Genomic DNA, 17,804 nt, shown 5'->3' on the forward strand with positions numbered 1-17,804 from the left:
AAGACTGTTCAGTGAGGAAAGTACAGTCTTTTCAGCAAATGTTGTTGGGAAAACTGGATATCCACACAGGAAAGAATGAAGTTATACCCTTACATTATACCATAAACAAAAATTAACTCAAAATGGATGAAAGATAAAATTATAAGAGCTAAAAGCATGAAACTCTTAGCAGAAGACACAGGGACAAGCCTCATAATATTGGATGTCACAATGATTTCTTGGATATGACACTAGAAGAAAAGGAAACAAAAGAAAATAACAGATAAATTGTACTACATCAAAATGAAAGACTTTTGTGCATCAGAGGATGTAGCAATGGAATGAAAAGGGAAAATATTTTCAAATCATATATCTGATAAGAGATTAATATCTAGAAAATATAAAGAACTCCCACAACTCAGCAAGAACAACAACAGAAAACAACCCAATTCAAAAATGGGCAAAGGACTTACACATTTCTCCAAAGAAGACATACAAGTAGTAATAAACACATGAAAGATTTTAAGTGTGTTTTGGATAAAGAGCCAAGAGTGTGGCTGGATACCTTGTGCTAAAGACATTTAATGTGTGATTAATAAATCCAATCAATCCTCTAAGCCCAATCAAGGAAAAATATATAGTATCCAGAAAGGATTTGTGGATAATCCTCGTCTGATGGCATGGATCCCTTTGACACACACAGGAGACCCACAAGGTTTTTTTTAGAAGAACGTTATACCACTAAAAACACTGCCAGCTTGACCTGAAGAAAACAAAAAAAGGGAAAAATGAAAGAAAGCTATCAGACATCTAGGATTCTACAGGCAGTAAAAAGGATGATAGAGTTACCTGACTGTTAACATCTGACATCCTTTAAGATAAAGGAAGAAAGACTCAGAGGGCAGAGCCATGGATACAGAGGAGGAGGCCAGTAGAGCAGTGATGCCTTTGTGGCCCAGACAATAAAGCATCAAGCCACAGAGGGTAATTCTCAGGCCTTGAAACCCTGCCAGGTTTCTGTTTTTTGTTTTTTGAGGCAGAATCTCACTCTGTCGCCCAGGCTGAAGTGCAGTGGTGTGATTTTGGCTCAGTGCAACCTCCACCTCCCGGGTTCAAACAATTTTCCTGCCTCAGCCTCCCGAGTAGCTAGGATTACAGGTGCCTGCCACCATGCCTGGCTAATTTTTGTATTTTTAGTAGAGACAGGGTTTCACCGTGTTGGCCAGGCTGGTCTAAAATTCCAGACCTCAAGTGATCCACCTGCCTCGGCCTCCCAAAGTGCTGGGATTATAAGTGTGAGCCACCACGCCCAGCAAAACCCTGCTAGATTTCAAACATGCTTGAATCAGTGACTGCTTTTATTATTTCATATTCTCCCCTTCAGAATGGGGATGTGTATTCTATACCTGTCCTGCCAATGAATTTTGGAAGCAGGTTGCTTGTTTTCTGGTTTTACAAGTCCACAGATGGAAAGGAATTTTGCCCCTACATGGTTCATAGATCAGATTTCACTCATACCTGATTTAGATGATATTTGGGACTTTTTGAGTTGATGGCATTTAGACAGGATATTTGACTTACAGTTGATGCTGGACTGCATTAACTTTTGGATATGGTGGGATGGGGTGAACGTATTTTTCACATTAGATGGATAGGAATTTTCAGGGACCAGAGGGTACAATGTAGGTGGTTGAAGAGTGGCCTCCAAAAGATATGTCACCTGGAACTTCAGAATGGGACTTTATTTGGAATAAATGTCTTTGCAGATATTAATGTAGGGATCTAGATATGAAATTACCCTGGATTAGGGTGAACTATAAATCCAGTGAGTGACTTTGAAAGGGAAAGAAGACACTGAAAAAAAGACAATGTGAAGATGGAGGCAGAGATACCAGTTATGCTGCCACAAGCTAAAAATCATCAGCAGCAACCAGAAGCTGGAAGAGGCAAGGAAGAATTCTCCGCTAGAGCCTTTGGACCTGAGCATGGCCCTACTGGCATCTTGATTCTGGATTTCTGACCTCCAGAACTGTAAGAAAAGAAATCTGTGCAGTTTTAAACCACCTAGTTTGTGGTACTTTATTATGGCAGCTCTAGGAAACTACTACGTCAATACAGACACGATTCCCCACATGCACATGTGCGTGCACACACACAATGTTATTTTTCTGAAAATGTTTTTAGCTTTTTCTTCTAAATTACCACCTTATCTCAACGACTGCAGTTATGTTTTTGTAGTTATTATAGTTGGATAGCTTTTCATAGATTTTGGGGGGCCACTGCAATTGCTTTTTATTTTTTACTTTGAAATTATTATTACTACTATTTTGGAGACAGGGTCTTGCTCTGTCACGCAGGCTGAAGTGCAGTGGTGCAATCTCGGCTCAGTGCAACCTCTGTTTCCTGGGTTCAAGCGATTCTCCTGCCTCAGCCTCCAGAGTAGCTGGAACTACAGGCATGTATCACCATACCTGGCTAATTTTTGTAGTTTTAGTAGAGACAAGGTTTCACCATTTTGGTCAGGCTGGTCTTGAACACCTGACAAGTGATCCGTCTGCCTCAGCCTGCCAAAGTGCTAGGATTACAGGCTTGAGCCACCATGCCCGGCTGCAATAGCTTTTTATAACGATTTGAGATCGATATCACTTTCCCTTCTCTCTACTGATTTCTTTATATATGAAGACTATTAATCCTATGTCCATCATATATGTGGGCAATTTTTTCTTCCCAGGTTTTCATGCATTCTTTAATGCTATTTTTCCTCAAATGGGTTGTTTTTAAATTTGAATAGATTTGTATGGCTAAGAAAGTAATAATGTTCTCTGCATAAAAAATATCTTACTTGATGGACTAGGGACATAGAATATTAGCCTCCAGGTTTAACAGGGTTAGAGAGCACTCCCCACCTTGGAAGCCACATGGCCCTCTGGAGCACAGCTCTGTCCTAAGGCTGGGTCCAAGATTTGAGACTCTACTCTAGGATTTCCCAGGAGTTACTCATTCTCTCTGAATATTCCTTTCCTTTTCCGTAGAACAGAGATTATAATGCCTGACTCAAATGGATTTTGCAGGGAATTGACATAACAAGCAACATCATTCTTTATTGTGAAAAGAAACAGAGATCCTGGGGGTGACAGGGGTGGACAAGTGCACAGAACTGGCCCCTTTGGAAGGATGAGAGTCAACCCTGTGAGTTGGGCTTTGGTTTCTTAGCCCGAGCCAGATCTCCTGGTTCAGTCACAGGGAAATACATCTATTGGAATAAAAATACAGGAAAGATGATGAGGCTGAAGATTATGACACTTAAGGATTTCCTCTTAGGGCTTTGTTTTCAGAATCCTAGGTCAGTCTATGTGAGGGCCTTCTCTGGGATCTTGCCCTTGGCCGAGAGGAAGTGCAGGAGGGAGCTGGGAGAGCAGCAGAGCCGGAAGCCCAAAGTTCCATCCCCAGGTCACCCAACCTCTGCTCACTTGGCCTGAATTCCTAGACCTCACCTTGGGCCGTGCAAGAACACGAGGAGCTTGGACGTAGTCACACTGGTTGTTATGAAGGCAGCTGTGGTGGGGGAAGGACAGGTAACATCCATTAGGACCCAAGTGGAGACACTCTGACAATACAATGCCATTTCTTAATCTATGCAACAGAAACATGTCTGTGTTTTCTGGAATTTATTGCAGCAGAAGGAACCCTGTGAAAAGCCAAATGTCTACCAACCCTGAAAAGCCAAATGTCTACCAACAAAGGAACAGGATCCACGGAACTGTGAAAGGAAAATAAATCTTGGGATCCCAAAATCACTAAGCTAAAGGGAAAAGTCAAGCTGGGAACTGGGTCATGCAAACCTGCCTCCTCTTTCGGTTCCTAAATAAGATGGCTATAAGATGAAAAGCTACACACCTCCCCCATATTTTGTCCACAAGGAAATTTCTCGTGAGCTGCAAGATCTTTACCGTAAGGTGTTTCTATTAAAATTTCACCACGACAATGTAAATTGATAGCTTATCTTTACAGGTACAGTCACCCCCCTGTCCACCAGACACAAATGCATATCTGATTGTTCCCCGGCCCCATTTTGTCTGTCATCTTTATATAAAAAAATGCAGATTCACTGAGCCAGACAAAGGCATGAGTAACTATCTTTCCCTACCCTCCCCCTTACATGAAAATTGTGTACTTCTCAATATCCTACCCTTTCCCCTTTAAATCCAGAGTCCTCAAAATCATCTTTGAAAGGCATAGACCTGTCTCCCCGGCACATGTCCTTAACTTTGGCAAATAAACCTCCTAAAATGATTGAGACTTGTCTCGTCATTTTTCTCAATTGACAGAATTCAGAGAAGTACTGTACACCTGTTCAAAATAACTAGGTAGCTGAATATATACCAAAAGGGAAATGTACAGTTTGATACTGAGTGAAATAAAGAAGCAAAGCCAACGATCTGCAAGTTCCCATTATTCATTCCCCTGCTCCTCCCAGCGCATACCAATCACTGATCACCATACACACCCAGCACTCACTTCTTTTTTTTTTTTTTTTTTGAGACGGAGTCTTGCTCTGTTGCCCAGGCTGGAGTGCAGTGGCGCAATCTCAGCTCACTGCAAGCTCCACCTTCTGGGTTCACGCCATTCTCCTGCCTCAGCCTCCCAAGTAGCTGGGACTACAGGCGCCCGCCACCACGCCCGGCTAATTTTTTTTTCTATTTTCAGTAGAGATGGGGTTTCACCATGTTAGCCAGGATGGTCTCGATCTCCTGACCTCGTGATTCGCCCACCTCGGCCTCCCAAAGTGCTGGGATTACAGGCGTGAGCCACCACGCCCGGCCTAGCACTCACTTCTGAGACAACTGGTAGTTCATCCCCGACTGGACAGAGAAAACCTGCACCATTTTCTGCTGCTCCTGGGAGAAAGCAGGCACGCTGGAGAAGGCTGTGGGCACTAGGGTGAATAAGGCACTCTGGGTCCCTTGGTGGCTGGTATCCCACACAAAGAGCTTGTCATTCACGATGCACAGACTGGAGGAAAAATGGGCCATCAGGTAGCTGGAGAGAAGGACATCTCCCCACCCCCTACAAGAATCTTTTTCTACTGTTCAGAAACCTGATTTCTTTGATACCTCTACTGTGCCTGCCTCCTAGCTTTTTGGCTGGTACCCTCTAACCCTCCCACAGAGCCCACCTTTGGAGAGACTGCCTATATGCTTCACCAGTTTTGCAGGTTTACCTACAACCCAAGGATGGTTTTACACTCACATTTGCCCTTTACAATAGCCCAAGGGAATAGACAGTGTAATCACCAGTTTCAAAGGAAGATTCTGAATTACAAAAAGGTCATATGCCTCGACCAAAGTCACAGTGAGTATCGCATCAGGAAAGAACTCATACTCTGACTCCAGAGCCCACACATTTAAAAAAATTTTTTTCAATACAGGGTCTCACTCAGGCTGGAATGCAGTGATGTGATCTAGGCTCACTGCAGCCTCAACCTCCTGGGGTCAAGACCCTTCCACCTCAACCTCCTGAATGGCAGGATGATAGATGCACACCACCACATCCAGCTAATTTTTAGTGTTTTTGTAGAGATAGGGTCTCACTGTGTTGCCTAGGCTGGTCTCAAACTCTCGGGCTCAAGCAATCCTCCCACCTTCAGCTTCCTAAAATACTGGAATTACAGGCATGAGCCACTGCTCCTGGCCCATACTCTTAACTATTACACTAGACTGTTGGTTTTTTACAACATTGAGAACACCCCGAGGACTGCACCACCACATTCCCACACCACTGGCCCCAGGCCGGGATGGGTGCTCCCACCCACAACACAGCACTAACCTGGAACTGCTGCCAGGGGTAGCGATGAAGGTCCGAGTGAAGGCAAGAACAGAACCCTGAGACTGTCCTTCCACTTCAAAGACAACAAACAACATTGCCTTAGAGTTGCACAGGCTTTACATGTTCACACGGTGTTCCCCAATCAGTCTTGCTTGACACTCACACAGAAGGGGGCCAGGCCAGGATAATTGCTCACTTGGAGTCAGGCAGATGTGGTAGGAATGGGGAGGGCAACAACAGGAATAATCCGCTCCCAGTGATAGGGCCCCTATCATGTGTGGGGCCCTGTGAAAACCACAAGTTCACTTGATTCCTGTATCACAGTAGCCCAAGAGATGGGTTATTATTAGCCCTATTGTGCAAATGAGGAAAGTGAAGGGTTAAGTAACTAGCACAAGTTCACAGAGTAAGGACCTGGGATGAGAGCTGTCAGACTCCACAGTCTGTGACCTTAATGCAAGCCTGAGCTGTGCAGGGCAGACAGGCGTGGACCTAGGTCAGATCAGGGTGGTTTGAGGGCAGAGTGGGGGTGGGAAAACACAGAGGGAACAAGAGGAAGGAAAGGAACGAAATCAGGGAAGCTGGGGGAGTTCTGAGAGGGAGCCCAGCCAGGGGGAGGGAGCAGTGGGGGATCTGGGGAAGGGACTCTACAGACACTCACCTTCCTTGAATACCCCATTGACAGAAAAGCAGAGCATCCATTCCTGAAAGGGAAGAGCTCAGGTGCTCAGGATCTCCCTTAACCTCCTACCCACCTCTGGCTCTCTGGGCCTGCCCGAGGGAGGAAGCAGGTACTCACCGTCTGGCACCACATGTCCACCAGGAAGGAGCTGAGGTCATGCTGAGTTTTGGGCAACGCACTGAGGGAGTCCACAATGTCACGTTTTGTGTGCCTCAGCAGCTCCCCCTTCAGGTCTGTAGAGGAGAAGAGAAGCAAGGATTTGGGGGGCTGCCACACTTCGGTTGTGTGATTGTTCCTGTCACACCTGCTTACCCTGCCCAGTCTTCTCCATCACACACTTACAGGGGTCCTTGAGAATTTTTATATTCCTGCTATCCTTGAAGTACTTGCACAAGCTGCTCCTAGGAGAAAAAGAGGAGCAGGAGTGGGTGGTCTGGCCAGCGAGGGCATTTCCAGGAGTTGGTGTCTTTCTGCAGGGGAGTCACACGGCCCCAGACCAGGGTCTGAGCTATAATACTCACGGGGCTGAGTCCTCGGGGTTGAAGGGAATGCTCAGGGAGAAGCAGGCCTCATCATGGTAAGCACTAAGGAGACCCTGTCGATCTCCAGAGTCATAGATCAAGTAATACCTGTTGGGGACCAATGAGAATAGGCTATCTCTGTGGCCTGGGTGCCAAATGAGACTTAAAAGTCTCACTGTGGGCAGACTTGTACTTGGGTAACCTCATCTGACCTAACCCTCTCTTGCCTCAGATTCCCAGGGATACTTACTGCTGCAGGAATTGCAGGACCAGATTCTTCAACATCTCAGATCCAAAGAAGCTTCCCTGGAATAAAGAGTCCCCAGGACCACAGATGGTACCCCCCCTTTCTCATGCACCACCCTGCTGGATCCTCTCTTCTCACCTTACAGGTTGGTAACGTCTTGTGGGCTTCAGTACCACACAGAGTTGGTCTGGGTGACTGCTGGCCATCCTGGGGAAGGCAAGAGGAAGTCAATAGTGCAAAGTAGGGAGGTGGCACTGGATAATTAGGGAAAAGGAAAGACCCAGGAGAGGGTGAGATCAGAAATCAGGTGTGAAAGCGTTCTGGAAATTACATGGGCAAGATTACTACAGTCAGCATTGCCGCCACCTGAAGGCTGTTGTGAACTTGTGTGAAGAAGCTCCACAGGCTCTGCCAAGTTCCCACATGGGACTGTATCACCTTCCCCCCTCCCTTGAGGTTTAAGGGTTAGATCCATAAATGTAACTGGGACAATATCTAAAGGGGTTTGGGGCAGTTGGGGGCAGCATCAATCCCAATTAGGAAAGTCAATGATCAAGGAATACGCTTACCAGGCATAATAATTTGGGGAACAATTCCAGGATGGAGCTGCCGAAAATCAAAACAAAATGGACAACGGTAAGTGAAACTGTGGAGCTGTCCTCCTCATGGGAGCAATCACACCTACATCAGAGACACAGTGCAGTGTGTCCACCTACACTCCGGAGTCCCTGCCCCTGCAACCCTGCATTGAGAGCCCAGGCTTCAGGACTTTCTTCCCCTCCCTCCATCCCTCTCTCACTTTTGTCCAGGTCCCCAATGAAGGCTCCACAGGGAGCAGGAAATGGGGTGGGAGCCCAGGGCTCTGCTACCTCACTGGGTGTCCATCAATCTGCCTGGCCTGGCCCTGTCCAAGACCAGGTCAGCTCTTAGGGACGGCCCAGGATGCTGGGACAGGGAGGGTGGTGATGCAGGCTCAGGAGGCAGGAAGGGGAAGACAGAGGGATGATGGCAGAAACGGGGTGAAGGCAGGGGAGGGAGAGACAGGTGAGCCATAGGAGAGGAGAGACAAGGGAGAAACAGGATGCAAAGTAAAGGGAAGGGAAAGACGCTGTACCATGGTGATGGAGTTCAAGGAGGAAGAGAGAAGAAAAGGGCGCCCCTGCTGCAGCCCTTTCCCTCACCGCCCCCGGCTGGTCCTGGGGACCGAGGCAGGTAAGGAAAACATGCACCTGTTGGGCTGGGGCCCACTGGATGCAGCTGGAGCCTTTCTCACCTGTGTGAGCTCAGTCTGAGCTGGGCATGGGAAATGGAGGAGTGAAGGGTCAGGCCCTAGCTCAGCATGGGGTTCAGAGTCTGGGGACCCCCTCTCCCGACCACTGCATTCTCTTGTGATGGTCCCTGACACCTGTGCCCCTCTGTGCTGACGCCTTGACCGAAGAATGCTACCTGTCTTGGGCTACCCAGGACTCCTCTGAGGGCCCAGGCAAGACAATGTGAGTTGTGGAGGGAAGGAGAGACAGCGCCCCGAGAGGCCTGTCTCCTCAACCTCCTCTGCCCTCTGCCATCCACTCCTGCCTCGGGAAGGTGGCCCACTTTTGGTCCCCTGACTCAGGAAACCCAGGTTTCTCCCCGAGGAGGGCCCAGCTCCTGGCATTGGGCCAGAGAAGAGATGGCATGACAGCAGCCACCCAGGGCCTCAGCCCTCAGTATGGGGCAGGGAAGCCCCCATGCCAGCTCAGGACGGGTGGGAGAACCTATTTGGAGCAAGAGAAGGAGAATCCCCTTCAGGACAGGGGAGGGAAACCGTGTCTCAGCATGGAGGCAGGAAGGCCTGTCTCAGCATGAAGACCTGGGCTGGAGGACTCTTCTGGGTCCAGCGCACCAGCACCTGAATACTGCTGGTCCTGGGGAGGTGGGGAAGTCCTGCTTCCTGGTGCACACTCACAGAGGGCACGCTGAAGGAGGCTGGGTGGAGACAGGCGGGAAACGCATCCCAGAGCAGGTGAAAAGGGCAGCATGTCAGAGGAAGGAAAGGAGACCTCTAAGCACAGATGAGTGAGTGACACAGAGAGAGGAGTGGGGCGAGGGGGAAGGAGAGGGTCTGTGGTCCTCCCAGAAGACCAGTGCTGCCTCCTCCTGCAGAAGGGCACTATCAAGCACAGGTCAGGGCCCCAGGCGGTGACAGAGGGTACGACTGACTTTATGTTGCTGGAGTTATCCGAGAAGGTGGTGCACACTGGGCTTCTGTCCGCACACTTCTCTCCTGGCTCTGTCCCTTTCCATTTGTCCATCCCCACTGCAGACATCACCTGCAATTATGCAGAAGAACCACATAGACCCAGGAAAGAGCAGCCGGAGGGCCCTGCACCCTCAGTCTCCTCCCTTGCCAACAAATCCACTTCCTTGCCTCTTGTCACTACCCTAATGAACCCTCCTCTCCCTTTTTCTTGAAAAAACGATCATTTTATTTTTCAAGAAATTCAGCTTGTTAATGTCGGGGGCCTTTGGCATAATGTCAAGCTTCTGGGAGGCTTTGTTGCTGTTTGGGTTCAAGGGCAAAAGCTATGATGAGGCATGAATTAAGAATTAAGAGTGAAGGCCCCCAACAGGGGATATCTTAGACCAATTAGCCTCCTAGCTAATCTCTTCCACTTTCACCCTCAATCACAGCATGAGCCTAAGGCCTCACCATAGGTATGTTCTCTTCATGGACGTGCAGGGAGGCAGCCATGCACTTTCCAGGATTCGACGCCATTTTAGTATCACGGGTCATCATGTCTCCAGAAAGCAGAGAGGAGAAAATCAGAAGTCTGAGAGGGACCTGCCTGGTACAGCATCAGCACTAACTCCTCCCCAAGTTGCCAACTCTAAGTCTCCATCTCACACAGACACCTCTGCCCTCATCTGCCATAGAATTACTGTTATCAGCCATACCTGGGTAAAAGGGGAGTCTCTGGATATCAAGAGCTTCCTGGGAGACATCACACTGTTGGTTCATGGCCAGCTGCAGAGTATAGAGATGGTTTTCAGAGGCTCTGAAGTTGAGGTGGTGAAGGGGACAATAGGTAGGGAAGAAGCGGTGGGTCTGGCTTTGTGTGAACAACTTGCCATGAGTCTGTATTACCTTTATCTTCTCCACCTTTTCTGACTTCAGCTCCTTCTGCGCAAAGTGGGGTATACCAGCAGGGTTGACAAAGATTGATATCTGCAGAGAACGCAAGAGGGGCTGAGTAAGCACTAGGAACTTTGAGCCCCAAGATCAAGTAAGACCTCACACTTGCTCTGCCCTCTTGCTCAATGCTGGCCTTGGTCATTCACTTGACACACACCTTTTCATTATCCTCATCCCAAATCTTGCCACTGACATTCTTCAGTGCATAGGCGATGCTGGCATTCTCCACAAAGAAGCTGGCATGCATGTTTTCATAGTGAAACTATAGGGAGAGTTGCAAGAGAAATAAAATATGAGGCCAGAGTCTCTGCTCATCCAGTCCCCAACCTGTCCTGTTTTTTCTCGTCTGCCTCATGGTCCTTTCTTACTTCAACTGGGATGAAGGGTACACTGCATTCGTTCCGAATCAAATTCAGCAGCCACTTCTCATTGTATTTTATGCCGAAGGGAACCTATGAGTGAAAGAAAGAATGAGTGAGGAAAGGAGACTGACATAATGGAATTAAACATTAAAATTGGACCCAAATATGTTCCTTTCAGGCTTTAAAATAGTTGAAGATAGGACAACATCCATTATTGCTAACTTATGTATTTCATTATTATGTCATTCATCATTTCTAATATCTATTATTTCTAAGCACACATGGATTTCCTAAATACCCTTTCTTACTATTCAGTTTTCTTAAAATAATCAATTTAAGATGTTTAATATGAGTTTTCTTTTATAAAGTCCCACAAGAGTTTACCTAAGGCAGACCAGGCCTGCCCCTTTGACAAGGACCCCACTAATTCAACCCCTCACACCCTTAGTTTGAGCCAAACTGAAGCATCCGGTGTGGAGATACTCTATCTCCTTAGCATTCGTTTCCTCCTTTGATTGTAAATGACCTCTTCCGTTCTCTCTGCAGTCAGTCTGTTCCCTTTACATTGCTTCTCTGAATTTACTCTTAGATGATCTAGGATGTTAACTCCTAGTAATAAAGGACAGATTACAAACTTTCCTGCCCTTACAAAAGGATCTAGTGTCTACACAAATCCAACACAGTTACCCCTGTTCTCCTTCGAAACGTTAGATCCATTTTGCCAGGACACTCACTGTGATCTTGAACCAGCTCCCTAAGGTCCCATCTGGCATGTTCCCCTCCATTCTTCTCTCTGGAGGTTTTTGCTCGCTCTCCATGTTAACATGGGTTTGGTCTTGTTTACGAAAACTGCCTTTCCGATTATAGGGTGAAATAGCATAGGGAGTGCTGTGAGCAAATGGAGAAAAGGTAGTTCACATATGCTCTGAAAGTCTTTTACACACATTTGATCCACTGATACCAGGGCTACAATGAAGTTTGCTCAACCATTAATCGAGTTCTGTCATTCTCTCTCTGTCAAGTTGGAAAGAATGACATATTCAGCTACATGCTTATGTATTTCATCGGCTGGTACATTCCAGCCATGCTGACTGGTCACTTACTATCTTACTGAAGAGTCCATGTGGGCACCATGCATTGCTGCTTCTCCATCTTGCTGCTGATGGGATGAAGAATGTATGCCAGGATTGACTTTTTCAGACCTACTGCTCAATCTCCTTTGGTAAATATCCGAACATCTTGCTCTTCTTTGAGCAACTTGATCAGTGTGACCTTAAATTGAGAACAGCACATCAACACTTAGAATACCAGAAAAAAATCTTGGGAAAATATAATGGATAATGAAAAAATTCACTGATGTTTGTTTGTTTGTTTGTTTATTTATTTATTTATTTATTTATTTATTTATTTATTTTTTAGAGTCAAGATCTGGCTCTATTGCCAGACTGTAGTGCAAGTGGCATGATCACCGCTCACTGTGGCCTTGTCCTCTATGGCTCAAGAGATCCTCCCACCTCAGCCTCCCAGGCAGCTGGGACTACAGGCACATGCCACCACATCTGGCTGATTTTTTTTTTTTTTTTTTTTTTTTTAGAAATGGGGTCTTCCTGTGTTGCCCAGGCTGGTGATTTTTTATAATCTAGAAAGAAATATATCACAGTGCCAAAAAAGTTGAAAGACTTCACTGTGGTTTCACCTCCTGGGAGATGAGAGTTGGGGAACATTCACAGCCAAGGAAAAAACAAGCACGGCAGAAAGGGTTTGGGTTTGGGTGATGCTGATCTATGATGATAGTCCTTGCTCTGCCCTTTTCATTCTGGGTAACCTGGAACAAATTGCTTATCATTTCTAACCCTCAATTCCCACCTCTACTTGGAGAATAATAAAATCTACCCTAAAAGCTTGGTATTATGGCTCAAGGGTCAAAGGCAAGTTCCCTGCCTCAAAGAAGAATCAGATAAATGAAAACATTGCTGAAGAAAATATCCAGAATGAATCTTGGAGAGACATACTTATGGAAATTAATTACCAGAAGAGTGAAAGAGAGAATTTAAAAAGAGTGGTAAGCGTGGCCAGGCGCGTTGGCTCTTGCCTGTAATACCAGTACATTGGGAGGCCAAGGTGGGTGAATCATGAGGTCAGGAGATCGAGACCATCTTGGCTAACATGGTGAAACACTGTCTCTACTAAAAATACAAAAAATTAGCCGGGCTTGATGGCGGGCACCTGTAGTCCTAGCTACTTGGGAGGCTGAGGCAGGAGAATGGAGTGAGCCCAGGAGGCAGAGCTTGCAGTGAGCCAATATCGCACCACTGCACTCCAGCCTGGGGGACAAAGCGAGACTCTGTCTCAAAAAAAAACAAAAAACAAAAACAAAAAACAAAAACAAAAAACATGTGGTAAGCATATCTAATACTACTTCTCCACTGTTCCCTCTCCTTATTTCTGGGACTCAAATTCCAGACCTCCAGGCCAGGCTGGTCTCAAATTCCAGACCTCAAGTGATCTGCCCACCTTGGCCTCCCAAACTGCTGGGATTACAGGCTTCAGCCACTGTGCCCGGCCTCTACAAAATTATTTCTTTTTTTAATTAGCCAGCCGGCGGTGGCTCATGCCTGTAATCCCAGCACTTTGGGAGGCCGTGATGGGTGGATCACGAGGTTAGGAGATCGAGACCATCCTGGCTAACACAGTGAAACCCCATCTCTACTAAAAATACAAAACAATTAGCCAGGCGTGGTGGTGGGCACCTGTGGTCCCAGCTACTAGGGAGGCTAAGGCAAGAAAATGGTGTGAACCCGGGAGGCAGAGCTTGCAGTGAGCAGAAATCGTGCCACTGCACTCCAGCCTAGGAAGACAGAGCAAGACTCCCGTCTCAAAAAAAAAAAAAAAAAAAAATTGCCAGCGGGGCATGGTGGCTCATGCCTGTAATCCCAGCACTTTGGGAGGCCAAGGAGGGCGGATCGTGAGGTCAGAAGTTCGAGACCAGCCTGGCCAATATGGTGAAACTCTGTCTCTACTAAAAATATATTTTTAAAAAATTAGCTGGGCGTGGTGGTGTGTACCTGTAGTCCCAGCTACTCAGGAGGCTGAAGCAAGTGAATCGCTTGAACCCAGGAGGCAGAGGTTGCAGTGAGCCAAGATTACACCACTGCACTCCAGCCTGGGCAATAGAGGGAGACTCCATCTCAAAAAAAAAAAGAAAAAAAATTAGCCAGGTGTGGTGGCATGTGCCTATAGTCCCAGCTACTTGGGAGGCTGAGGCAGGAGGATCATGTGATCCCAGGAGGTCAAGGCTGCAGTGGGCCATGATCAAGCCACTGCACTCCTGCCTGGAAGGCACAGCAAGACCCTGTCTCAAAAAATAATAGGAGGAAATGTGTACTTTAAGAAAAAACATTTCTAAAGAAAAGACATATATTCCATAATGATGTTAATGTAACAAAAATTGGGCAAAAATGTGACCAACCGGCCGGGCACAGTGGCTCATGCCTGTAATCCCAGGTGGGTGAATTACCTGAGGTCAGGAGTTTGAGATCAGCCTGAACAACATGGTGAAACCCCATCTCTACTAAAAATACAAAAATTAGCCACGTGTGTTAGTATGCTCCTGTAATCCCAGCTACTCGGGAGACTGAGGCAGGAGAATTGCTGGAACCCGGGAGGCAGAGGTTGCAGTGAGCTGAGATCGTGTCATTGCACTACAGCCTGGGTGACAAGAGTAAGACTCCATCTCAAAAGAAAAAATAACAAAACTAATTTACACTGAATTGTGATAGGCCAAAGATATATATTGTAATCCTAAGGATAAACACTACGACAATGGCAGAACATTTCACTTTCTAGCCAAATGAGGTAAAATTTTAATAGTTAAAACTATTAATCATTTCAAAGGAGAGATGTGGAAAAGAACTTAAAACAGGCAAAAATAAATATATAGTAATATGGTCTATTTAAACCAAATCATACCTATATTTTCATTAAAAGAAATTAGACTTAAGTATTCCAAATTAAAAGGCCGAGAGTATCACACTAGATGAAAGATTCCATCAAATTATCCTGAAAAGAAACATGTAAAATTTAATAATATAGAATATTTGAAAATAAGAAAAATGGCATGATGCATACCATTTACACACTGACCGACTAAAAGCTTATATAACCATATTAATAAGAGAAAATATATACTTTAAGAAATACTAGAGAAAAGAACTCATAATGATAAAGGTTCACATCAACAAGAAGATACTAAGAAAGCAGGTGCGCGCACTGCCTTCGCGGCACCTGGGCCTGAGGTGCGTGGCTCCCAGGCCCTCGCCAGCTCCAGGTGTGTGAGGAGGACTTCAGAAACCCGATTGAGAAGTGGAAAGACCCCCAGGGAGGGTCGGACCTGCCTCAATTCCGCTAAGGTCTTTCATTTCTTGTTCGCCTACTTTCATGAAATCTTCACATCGTTTTAATGGTACTAGTCAAAGGCCGGGCGCGGTGGCTCAAGCCTGTAATCCCAGCACTTTGGGAGGCCGAGGCGGGTGGATCACGAGGTCAGGAGATCGAGACTATCCTGGCTAACATGGTGAAACCCCGTCTCTACTAAAAATACAAAAAACTAGCCGGGCGTGGTGGCGGGCGCCTGTAGTCTCAGCTACTCGGGAGGCTGAGGCGGGAGAATGGCGTGAACCCAGGAGGCGGAGCTTGCAGTGAGCCGAGATCAGGCCACTGCACTCCAGCCTGGGAGACACAGCAAGACTCCGTCTCAAAAAAAAAAAAAAAAAAAAAAAAAAAAAAAAAAAAAAAAAAATGGTACTAGTCAAGACAACAAAATCAACAGACTTTCAGCCTTGAGGCAACATTGGTGTAAGAACACTATGGAGCTCATCAGAGTATATCACTGAAAAATATGATGGCTGAAAACAATTTAAAAATGCTAAAGATTCAACAGTGCGTGGTAGCCAACAAACTACCTAGAAACAGGCCATATATTTGCAATATTTGCTTCAAGCACTTTGAAACACCATCAACAAAATTAACTAGGCACTATCTCATTCATACTGGTCAAAAGCCATTTGAATGTGATGTGTGTCATAAAACCTTTAGACAACTAGTTCATCTGGAGAGGCATCAACTAACTCATAATCTGCCTTTTAAATGTAGTGTTTGTCAGTGCCACTTAAAAAATCTGAAGACATCTGTGAAGCACCAACAACTTCACAATGAAACCTATCAGAATAAGGTTAAACAGGTCAGAAGACTGCTGGAGGCCAAGCAAGAAAAGCCAATGTATGGAGTGTATAATACTTTTACCAGAGGAAAGATGGGCATTACACCCGTGCTGTAAGTCCAATCCCACATATAACATGAAGAGAAGAAAGAATATTCATGCAAGTACAATCTGTGGCAAGATGCTTCCATCACAGTCAAAACTTAATAGGTATGTACTTATTCATACTGGTCAGAGGCCTTTTAAATGTGTCTTGTGTAGTAAATCTTTTCAACAGTCACCTCACTTAAAAATCCACCAACTTACACATTCAGAAGAAAGACGTTTTCAATGTTGTTTTTGTCAAAAAGGATTTAAGATTCAAAGCAAACTTCTGAAGCATAAACAAATCCATACTAGAAATAAGGCTTTTCGGGCTCTTTTATTAAAGAAGAGGCATACAGAATATCGCCCCCTGCCTAATAAGTTAAAGGCAAATCAGGGTGGTTTTGAAAATGGTGATATTGGTGAATCTGAGTAGAATAATCCACTTTATGTCCACTCAATTTATATTGTCCCTTTTCAATGTCCAAAGTGTGAAAAGTGTTTTGAATCACAGTAGATTCTCAATGAACACATGTGTTTTCCTGCTAGAGGTGGCAAAATTCCAAGCAGGTTCAAAAGAAGCTACAACTATAAAACCATTGTTAAAAAAATATCTTGGCCAAGCTTAAACGTGCCAGGAGTAAAAAATTAGATAACTTTTGATCTGGGAAAAACGTATTTAAAAAGAGTTTCTTGAAAAATTGTGATCGTATTTCTGGTGAGCTGAGCTCTGAACAAACCCAAAGAACATTTGTGGGTCCTTTTGGCAAACATGGAACATATAAAACAATTGGCAATAAAAAAAAAGAAAACATTGACTTTGCCATTTTCTTGGCAAAAGCAGTTCCAGAACCAAAATTTGGGAAAAAAATGAAAGATATCCTTACGACAGCAAACTTATTAAGCATTGATAATTCGGTGAATAAGAAAGACTTGTCAATCTGTGGCTCATCAGGTGAGGAATTATTTAATAACTGTGACGTACTTCAGTGTGGTTTTTCAGTTCCAAGGGAAAACATACTTACTAGACATAAGATATGCCCTTGTGACAAATGTGAGAAGGTATTTCCTTCTGTATCCAAACTAAAAAGACACTATTTAATTCATACTGGACAGAGGCCTTTTGACTGTAATATTTGTGGGAAATCTTTTAGACAGCTCACTTAAAAAAACATGAACAGATTCATAATGAAAAGAGTCCTTATGCATCCCTTTGCCAAGTAGAATTTGGAAACTTGAACAATCTTTCTAATCATCCAGGTAATAATGTTAACTATAATGATTCCCAACAATGTCAGGCTCCTGGTGTTCAAAAATACGAGGTCTCAGCGTCAAATCAAATGTCAGGAGTTAAGGCAGACTCACAGGATTTTATTCCTGGTAGCATCAGGCAGCCCTGTCTTCCTAATGTACTTCTGGAATCAGAGCAAAGCCATCCTTTTTGCAGTTATTCAGAGCGTCAGGAGAAAAATGATGTCTTCCTGTACCGATGCAGTATTTGTGCTAAGAGTTTCCGATCTCTATCTAAACTGGAAAAACACTACCTAATTCACGCAGGGTAGAAACCATTTGAATGCTCAGTTTGTGGCAAAACATTCAGACAGGCTCCTCACTGGAAGAGACATCAACTTACTCAATTTAAAGAATGACCACAAGAAAAAGTGGTTGCCTTGGATTTGGTTATGTAAACTGTCGCAACCACTAACAATTGTG

At 45.2% G+C, this 17,804-nt stretch overlaps 1 protein-coding gene and 1 pseudogene across 2 annotated transcripts in view; one reads left to right on the top strand and one right to left on the bottom strand.

Moving 5' to 3' along the window:
• Positions 1-3,054: 3,054 nt before the first annotated feature.
• The window catches only part of NXF3 (nuclear RNA export factor 3), a 45,840-nt gene continuing 31,090 nt past the window's right edge, over positions 3,055-17,804 (bottom strand). For both annotated transcript variants that reach the window (XM_050775947.1, XM_050775948.1), the window contains exons 2-20: positions 11,893-12,061; positions 11,524-11,677; positions 10,796-10,879; positions 10,585-10,689; positions 10,380-10,460; positions 10,190-10,259; positions 9,945-10,033; positions 9,455-9,564; positions 7,825-7,861; positions 7,394-7,462; positions 7,259-7,314; positions 7,009-7,116; positions 6,830-6,888; positions 6,605-6,720; positions 6,467-6,509; positions 5,806-5,878; positions 4,863-4,992; positions 3,474-3,534; positions 3,055-3,232 (exon numbers count right to left, since the gene is read on the bottom strand). In XM_050775947.1, the coding sequence (XP_050631904.1) occupies positions 3,523-3,534; positions 4,863-4,992; positions 5,806-5,878; positions 6,467-6,509; positions 6,605-6,720; positions 6,830-6,888; positions 7,009-7,116; positions 7,259-7,314; positions 7,394-7,462; positions 7,825-7,861; positions 9,455-9,564; positions 9,945-10,033; positions 10,190-10,259; positions 10,380-10,460; positions 10,585-10,689; positions 10,796-10,879; positions 11,524-11,677; positions 11,893-12,061 (1,565 nt within the window). In that variant the 3' untranslated portion in view covers positions 3,055-3,232; positions 3,474-3,522. The remainder of the gene's footprint in view (positions 3,233-3,473; positions 3,535-4,862; positions 4,993-5,805; positions 5,879-6,466; positions 6,510-6,604; positions 6,721-6,829; positions 6,889-7,008; positions 7,117-7,258; positions 7,315-7,393; positions 7,463-7,824; positions 7,862-9,454; positions 9,565-9,944; positions 10,034-10,189; positions 10,260-10,379; positions 10,461-10,584; positions 10,690-10,795; positions 10,880-11,523; positions 11,678-11,892; positions 12,062-17,804) is intronic.
• On the top strand, positions 15,597-17,779 carry LOC126945985 (zinc finger protein 770-like; annotated as a pseudogene).

This window comes from Macaca thibetana, chromosome X (genome assembly GCF_024542745.1).
Source record: "Macaca thibetana thibetana isolate TM-01 chromosome X, ASM2454274v1, whole genome shotgun sequence".
NCBI lineage: Eukaryota > Metazoa > Chordata > Mammalia > Primates > Cercopithecidae > Macaca > Macaca thibetana.